The 9,566-nt window shown below is 38.7% G+C and overlaps 1 protein-coding gene across 1 annotated transcript; it reads left to right on the forward strand.

Annotated features, from left to right (window-relative positions):
• On the forward strand, positions 1 to 7,865 carry LOC306851319 (protein ABHD15-like). The gene is made up of 3 exons (XM_079387477.1): positions 1 to 1,034; positions 3,966 to 4,318; positions 6,795 to 7,865. The coding sequence occupies exons 1-3, from the start codon at positions 534 to 536 to the stop codon at positions 7,345 to 7,347; spliced, it is 1,407 nt and encodes a 468-aa protein (XP_079243603.1). The 5' UTR covers positions 1 to 533; the 3' UTR covers positions 7,348 to 7,865.
• The last annotated feature ends 1,701 nt before the right edge of the window (positions 7,866 to 9,566 follow it).

Consider the following 9,566-nt stretch of genomic DNA (forward strand, 5'->3'; position numbering starts at 1 on the left):
CTTTAAAACAGGGATGATTCACGGGCTCGAGCCAGTGTGATGCGACTCCACACAGAAAACTATCTGACAATCATTCTTCACTATATAGCTGTTCTGTGGCAAACCACTGAAATGAGCACAAAAATGCCACAAGACTGCATGAGTCTGACAGGCGGATGCAGGTGAAGAGTTGACTGCGAAAGAGGACCCATTGCATAATCAGACGGAGCACAAAGAGAGGCAGCTTCATTTTGAACTATGGCGGCAACACACCACATTCTTCTGACATAAATTTGGATTATGTGAAAACGTGTCATCTTGGAGAACAGCGACGAATTACTGGATATAAGGATAAAAAGCATCCTGCCTCAAAACTTTGAAGTTGAAATAGTCGCTACCAGAGGCTGTCCTCATTTTTAGGCTACAACCTGTGCTATCAATTAACACTAAACTGTCTCTTCTGTCATTTGGTTGGGCTTTTAAACCAAAATCGGAAGCTTTTGGAGGTATTTGTTTGTGCAGGTTACTCAACTGCAGTCTCAGAAGCCGTTCAAATGCTGGAATGGATTGGTGCTGCTTGTTTTATGGTTTTAATGGCCATGCTCTGGCCAGTGGTGAAGTGTTTTGGAGGGGAGAGTCACTCCACGCTGCTGCTTCCACGGCGCGAGAGCAAAAGATCCGCGGAGAGATGCGAGTCGAAACTAGAGGGACAAGCTGAATCAGACGCGCTCGCCTTGATATGCAAACCCTCAGCGCTGGCAAACTACCTTCTCAAACATTGCATGAGTTTTTGCAAGTCTTTATCGATACCAAAATGGAACTGGCGAATGAGTTCGTCTTTGCAGACTGTTTTCGGCGCTTTGTGGCCGTTTGACTGTCCTGTGCATTTCATCCGAGATCATTTGCAGTTGAGTGATGATGGACTCGTGGCGTTGGACTGGGCTGTTGTTGGTGCAGCACATCACAAGAGGCGCAGGACGTCCAGTTATTCCACAAGTCCAGTTCTGCTCATCATTCCCAACTCTTTTGGGAAAATCACCAGGAATGTGCTGAAGGTAATTGTCTCGTTCAAATATTCTTCCCTTTTTAGGAGTAAAGAGTGCGGTGCGCTGTTTACTGTACCATATCGTTTATATATTGAAAACAGGCTTTGTAACAGTTTCTGCGAATATCGCAACACAAAAAAGCAATTTTAGTTTTAAATATAAATCTATCTATCTATCTATCTATCTATCTATCTATCTATCTATCTATCTATCTATCTATCTATCTATCTATCACACACACACACGTGTTCTCTTTGACCCATACAGAAGATCAAAAGAACCAGTTATGATCTTTTACCTTTGATAGATAGATAGATATTTAATGCTAAATAAGTATTTCACTTTGACACTCGCTCAAAAGAACCATTTATGACACCTTTGGCCTTTTCTGCCTGTTATGCAGCTTAGCAAATTCATAAATCGAATTTGGATAAAACGTATATTATATTTTTGCTATTATAAAGTATTATGAGGCTAAAGACCCCTTGGTATATAATTTTCACCTAAAATCCTACATGGCAACCAAAACATCTAAAGCAGTTTCCTAAACGCCTGTATAAAGCTGTTCTGTTGTGATGTTAATTTGTAGGCCAATCCAGATGTTTTTTTTTATTAATTAATTTTATTTTATTTGATTTTAGGAGTCAGAATAAAGTTTGTGGCGAACAGTACTTGGACACACACACAAAATAAAAAAAAATAAGAAGGTATTTTTCAGTATAGTCCATATATTGTGCATGCACAGGTGATGCCTCTAAAAAAATGATTGGCTTACATGTGAAACCATTGTCCACATATTCTGTCTAGGGGTTATATGGGGTGGGGTTATATTTAACGGACATGAGAATCATTGTTACTGTACTGAAAGAGTTCAAGAAATGTACTTTAAATAAGTCTGAGAAAAGTCTTGAAAACAATGCATTACAATCAAATGCACCGGTATTAATTTTCATGGGCAAGGAGCAAATTAGTTTTGAGAATACAGTATGAAACTGGAGTACAGTAAAGGTGAAGCGAATATATTCTGTTTGGCTGTTTTGCATTAAAGAGAAGATGCTGAATGACTTTTTCATTATTTCAATTATAGCATGCATGATAGACCCCCTCTCTGACTCTTTGCAGTAGAGTCAGAAGTGAGTCATTCCTCCTCACCCAATTTGGATGGAGCTCGCTCCATATTCCAGACCTAAAGCTCCGGGCAACTTTAAGTAAACTCATTAGCTTTCACACTCCATCATGGATGATTCCCAGAGAAATGTACTCTGTGCTCACCGGAACTTTGTTAGCTGTGCATTGTGGAGAATATAATCAGTGTGTCAGCAGGCTCCTCTGTTCCTTCTTTTTGTGTGGGGCATGACTGAGAGCAGTGATGGTGAAAGTATCTTTGTAGACAGATGGCATATAAGAGACAATTTTTTTAAGTCAAATGCCAAAAAGTCAGTGGGATATTTGCTCAACCATGTTTTTGTTTTTTGTGGAAAAACTATTTGTGTCACTGGGTCTTGATTAGGCTGATTAAAAACATAAATTAGCAGAGACTGAACTTTTTTTTTTACAGAACATATGGTTCCCCTTCAGTTTTATAGATTTGGCAGGGTCTGTTTCAAGGCTGTAATATGTAAGTCTGTATGTTCAAATAGACACATTTTAAGGTGTTGGTTGGGGTTGAGAGCTAGTCCACTCCAGTTTCCATATGTTTCAGATGAATGCTATTTACAGGGTGATCACTGCATGCTAGGCAAGAGGCTGCACCCAATTTGCACATAGCAAAGCAACGCTGGACTGCAGTAAGAGCTAGTGTGTTTCCTGGCTGTTGAGGGAATTGACGTAAGTAAGGGAAATGAAAATACTGTGGTGAGAGGCAGATCCTGTTTCTACATTGTCATATTCGTTTGCATCTTGGAACAATTAGACATTTGCCATCATTAATAGAACAGAGGAATTACTGTGCTTTTTCAATTTTGTTTTTTTAGTCTTTTTGTTTTTGTACCCTAATAAAGCATATGAGGATGACAGAAAATAACAGTGAGAAGAGGAATAAGATGGGTGTGTGTTTCAAGCCAGATTTGAAATCTTATTTCTCGTGTGAGCACCACATGTCACAGTGTCTGGTTAAGTTATGATCTATTGATATATTCCAGAAAAAGCACAGCACGCTTGCTCATGGAGATGAATCCTACATTTTTAGGTACAGTATACACAATATGTTGTGATGTTTTTGGGGGTGTTCAATTTATTTCTTAAATTTATATCATCTTATGCTCAGTGGAATTGAATCCTTCAAAACTGTAATAATTTAATAACATTTTGAAAATCTCAATCAATATTTACGTTTCATAATGTATATTATTGTGTTGCCTAAATTTAAAGGATTTAAAATGATTGATTTTAGTGGTATCCAATTTTGTTTAAGGTACAGTATAGAATTTTACCATCAGCTCGACCTCAGTGTACTTCTATGTATTAAATATTCAAAATCTTCTTATATTTTCCTTGATCTCACTCTAAGATTATAGGAAATTGTGATATTTTTCACTCTGTTGGATTGTTTATTTATAAGAATTCTTCAGACTTGTGAAACTTGTGGAATTTGGCGGCAGTGTTGCTGGTCCTTCCATCAAGTAACAGAATTTAGCACAACCCTGATGTTAACACAATTCAGCGACAAAGAAAACTATTGACCACATTATGGTAGCAAAATACATCTGTGTGTGTGTATATTTTATATATATATATATATATATTATACATTCATATAATATTTAACAGTTATATGGCTGCGCCCTGCTTCAAAATGTGTATATGTTAGAATATTTATTTTCACTTTAACTCAAAACTACTTATTACAGGTGTGGATAAATAAGACTTGTGTTTATATGCACAAGTATGACCCCTTTGTGCTGTATATGGCATGTGACTGTTTCTGTTTTTTCTCCTCAGCTCTGTGAGGCAGCTCTGAGTCACGGCTACCTCCCTGTGATCTTCAACCGCCGGAGTCAGAACGGGGCGCCGCTCTGTACTGTGAAGCTACAGCAGTTCGGTGACCCGACTGACCTGCGGGAAGCGGTGCGCTACATTCGGTACCGACAGCCAGCGGGCCAGATCCACGCCGTGAGTGAGAGCACTGGTTCAGGACTCCTGCTGTCCTACTTGGGCGAGTGCGGCTCCTCCAGCTATGTGACGGCTGCGGCCTGCCTGTCTCCAGTTTTCCGCTGCCAGAGCTGGTTTGAAAGTGGCCCGACCTGGCCGTTCCACTGGGCTCTTGTGCTTTACCAAAAAATCTGCCTTAGCAGGTAGGGTTATAGGAGGATCCTGTTCCTCTCACTTTCCTCAAAATACCTGAGTTTATATTCAGGACTATTTAGAAATGGACCAAACTGTCAACAGATGGATGATGAAACATTTCAGTTTTGTTTTCAAATGTCATGTAGTCTTTTTTTTAAGGCCCTGATATACTCACGGTGTTCTGTTTCAGTCTTCACTTAAAGTTAAAAAGTAGTTTGAAATACCTAAGCAGTGTTGTAGTGTCAGCGAACATCCTGATGCTGCAGACACTGCTGGTAGCATATCAACATATGTTAATATGCAGTGTGCACTTTTCTCTCAATAACAAAACAAATAAACAGTTCTTAACAAACAGTTAAGAAAGCATCTGATTGGATATGTATGCACAACCTCTACAATTCGGCGCTCCAGTCAAGTCACATTTATGTATATCACGATTTACACAATATATTGCTGTAAAACAAGCAGCTTTGCAGTATTAACATAAAAAACAGCATCAGTTGCTTTCAGTTAGAATTACAATCTCAATAAGATGTCAATGGAAGTTTTCCAGTATGTTTGTGTTTTTACTCGTGGGCGTCTGACCTTGACAGACTGAATAGAAGAGCCCCAGAGCACACCTATCTATTATGTAACCGCCATGGACCAATGGTGGTTCAGATGTTTACCAGCCACAGAAAACTTTTCCAGAAAGTTTTAAGTTGGCAAGTTGTTTTGAATTCCTGGGATAAAACTCCAAACAAACTTAATTTTGACCTGATTTTGTTCAAAATACCATCACAACAGTTTGTGCATCAGTTTTGCTTTGAGTATATTGGGGCCTTTAATCTGTATTTTTGTTAGTGTGAAAATAATAAAGTTCAGAATGACGTTTTATTTAAAACATTTTATAGCAATTTTCTTGGCTCACTAAATTTAAAAAAATATTTATAGTAACAAAAACAAGAAAAATATTTGCCAGTCGGCAAAGAAATTTATGAATGTATAAATTATTAGCCGAAAATGATTAGAACACTAGTATTTTCATCAGCTAAAAATGGTTTTAAGTCAGTTATTTCAATCTTTTGTCTGGAGTGTGTCAGTGGGAAATATCAGTTTACATTTCCAAACATTCATTTTGCCATTAATTGTAATAATCCAGTGAGATTTAGTGAGATCCAGTGAGAATTTGCACAAGGAGTCTGACAATAGCCAGTGCTATTGTCAGACTCCACACAGAGATCATCATCCAGTCTGTCTGGAATGACATGAAGAAACAGAACAAACTGAGACAGACTAAATCCAGAAGAACTGTGAGATCAGATCTCTGTGCGGAGCACTGGCTGTTGTCAGACTCCTTGTGCAAACAAATCTCACTGGATTATTACAATTAAAGGTGCACTAAGCATTAAAACAAACACGCCCATACCCCAACAGGACCTCGTCCGTATTTTTATATGTCCACCCCACACGTGCGTACGCAACTATGGCAAGGATGATCGTGGAAACAAGTGAAGATAACACACAAGCATATTCAAACAAAAGCCAACACAGATAAGTTGTGTGAAACAATGTAAAATCAACGTTACTCGCCTATCAAGAAGAAAAAACAACGAAACCTCGGCATCTGATTTCAGCCCTTTCTGCTCCTTGAGATCTCTTCACTGTTGGAAAGCTGCTCCGATATTTACATGGATCCTACATCTTGCCTGGTTGTAACTCTTCTTTTTAATGTTTTGTTCCTCCGATATTTTACCTATTTTTTTTTTATCTTCCAATTCTCTCTATCTATAGTCGATTTGATAATATCCGTCTGTGCACTCAAGTTGAGCGCTCTCTACTCTCTATCATTACAAGACATGCCCCTGATTGCTACAAGTGTGTTTTGGGACTTGGTCCGACACTGCAGTCAAAAGTGTTTTTCAAAAATTGCTTAGTGCACTTTTAATGGCAAAATGAATGTTTGGAAATGTAAAGTGATATTTCCTACTGACAAGCTAGAAATAACTGACTTAACCATTTTTAAACTGGTGAAAATACTCATTTTGGCCACCTGTGTGTGTGTGTGTGTGTGTGTGTGCGTGTATATACTCGACTGCTGGTTTTCTTGGCTGCGACAAACAGCAGGTCAGACAAAGAAAGTAAATAAGAGTAAGAGTATATATATAAGAAAGTAAAGAATATATTAATTTTATATTTATAAGGATTTTTTTTCATTGAATGGCATTATATAGATTAGACTTCAAATTGTGTTTGTAATCAATCCCTTTGAAAAAGACAATCAGGTGTTTCTGAAATAAATCAACTCGGGGTGATCCAAATTAAAATAAAACACTGTTGCCATACCGACTAGTGATGTGTATCCAGTGCTATTGATTTCTGCGATCTGTCTAAACATGTTGCCAGCCTAGTTGTTACTCGAATCAATGATGAGAACAAAACTCTTCCGTTGCTGCTCTTCTCTATAATGATTATACTCGATATTGTGTTAAATCCCATCTGCAGGTATAAAACGGTGCTCGGAGAGCTTGTCCACACAGACAGCTTATTCTCCAGCTGCTCTTTGAAGGCAATGGAGGAGGCACTGTTTTGTCATTCTGGCTTAAAAGGGACGACGGAGGGAGCAGGTAGCTGGGAGGCGTACTGGGAACGAAACGATCCACTGAGGGACATAGATGAAGTGGCCATTCCTGTGCTGTGTGTGTGCAGCCAGGACGACCCCGTCCGAGGGGAGCCTCAGGCCACTCTACCATTAGAGCTTTTTGAGAGCAACCCGCATTTCTTTCTGCTTTTGACTGCCCACGGAGGCCACTGCGGCTTCTCCACATCAGACGAGGGCCCGATCGTCTGGAGCCACCAGGCCGTGCTGGAGTTCTTTCGGGCCACCACTGATTTCTTCGCCACGGAGGAGCGCGCCAAGCTGGCGGCCCGGCGGAGGGGTCTGAGTGGGGTTGGCAAGACTTTCCGCCATCGCAGTGTCAGCACATGCAAAAGACTGCCCATCTGCTCGCATAACATTCACGCCATTTACAACTGGCAGAGGTCCTACACCAGATGATGATGTGCTCCGAGGGTCCCCACTTTGTTTGGGATTACGGAGAGACTGAAATAGCCAAGAACACTGCCAGAAAAGCATAAATTAGAAACCTTTGTTTGACCTGCTGTTTGTCGCAGCCAAGAAAACCAGCAGTCGAGTCAAAATATCTGTTTACATTCAGGACTATTCAGAATTTGGACTACCATTGTCAACAGACAGAGAGCTCCTGTCTTTGAGGATGTAAAAACATTCGATTTTTGTCAAGAAAAATATTAAAAACATTAGAATTACTGAATCATAGTTTCAGATTTTCTCATTCAATGGTAAAAAATAACTTTTTAATCAGTATTTTTGATAGTATCTTTGGTATAAACAATCCTTAAAATAAGTTTTTTTTTTTTTTTTTTTGGTTTTGGATAAGTCTAAGGCTGATTAGATATCTTTTTTTTTTTTAACCACACTGGCAGTTTTTGGCTCACTAAATGTAAAATTTATGGTTAAAACAATAAAATAACCGTTTAATCCAAGATATATTTTCTGAAAACAAGTTTTGCTTCTCAAATTTATCTTGTTTTATATATATATATATATATATATATTTTTTTTTTTTTATTTATGATACAAATACAGATTCAATTTTTTTTTTTTTTTTGCATCATTGAATTGCAATATATACTTTAGCCTTAATGTTTTTCAAAGGGATTGGTTCAGTACTTCATTCCAAAATTTTGATGAAACCGTTAGCGGCTACATAGTGGCCTTTCCTTTTGGTACTTTGGACGTCAGTAATATTTTGCCCTGTCTGCATTAGTACATTCTCTGCATACGATAATGAAAAGTGACATTCTGTAATTTTCTCTGTATAATACTGTTTTTCTGAGAGATTGCTAGTTTATTTAGACTTGTCTCCACTGTAAGAGAAGGAGCCTGTGGATTCAAGAGTAAAGAGTCAGTCAGCACTGCTGGGGTTTCACATGATGTCATTCTGAGGTTTCAGGAAAAGCTGGTCTCCCTTTGACATGGGTGGAGCTCCAACACTGATGTATTTTTCCCTCTGTTTTTCTTTTCTGTCTTTATCTCCATCTCAAAAATGTTGTAATGTCTTTCTGGTGTCAAAGCCCATTGTTTGTATGTTAAATTATCTGTGAACACGGGAGATTTAATTAAAGGGTTTCGGCTGAACCCAGTCATGTATGCGAGTCAGGTTTTGTTAGTAAACGGGGCGTCAGAATTATAGGTTATGCAACGGACTGCATGGGATTACATTTACTCCCACAACTCTTCCTGAGAGCAAACTCACAAAAATGAAGCTTTTGTTAGCATGTGCATTTAGTCACAAAGCTCCACGCTATCTGATCGCACAGTTCATTGGATGCATGATCACACTTACTGGACAGCCCCAAATATAGCTTCAGCCTGGGGCCTAAGCTGAGAGAGAGGAGGTATGATTAGATGGGACGGTCTCTGACGCTCACGATGACAGGCAGTATTATGGCAAGCTATAGGCGGTTCAAAATGGTCTCTTCCTCTGGCTTAACTCATAATTAACCTACATACCAAATCATATCAATTTTCCAGTCAGTATCAGCCTGGAAAAACATTTTTAATATACAGTCTTGGCATATGTTCTGTAATGTTTAAGATTGTACTATGACTACAGACATTTAGGGGCATCAGCACAGTTCAAAAGTTTGCGGTTGGAAAGATTTTTGCTCACCCAGACTGCATTCATCTGCATCTATTCTGCAAAGTACAGTAAAAACTGGTTTCTAATTTAATATACAGGTCCTTCTCAAAAAATTAGCATATTGTGATAAAAGTTCATTATTTTCTGTAATGTACTGATAAACATTAGACTTTCATATATTTTAGATTCATTACAACACAACTGAAGTAGTTCAAGCCTTTTATTGTTTTAATATTGATGATTTTGGCATACAGCTCATGAAAACCCAAAATTCCTATCTCAAAAAATTAGCATATTTCATCCGACCAATAAAAGAAAAGTGTTTTTAATACAAAAAAAAAAAAGTCAACCTTCAAATAATTATGTTCAGTTATGCACTCAATACTTGGTCGGGAATCCTTTTGCAGAAATGACTGCTTCAATGCGGCGTGGCATGGAGGCAATCAGCCTGTGGCTCTGCTGAGGTGTTATGGAGGCCCAGGATGCTTCGATAGCGGCCTTAAGCTCATCCAGAGTGCTGGGTCTTGCGTCTCTCAACTTTCTCTTCACAATA

The sequence above is a fragment of the Barbus barbus genome (genome assembly GCF_936440315.1).
Source record: "Barbus barbus genome assembly, chromosome: 31".
In the NCBI taxonomy this organism is placed as follows: domain Eukaryota; kingdom Metazoa; phylum Chordata; class Actinopteri; order Cypriniformes; family Cyprinidae; genus Barbus; species Barbus barbus.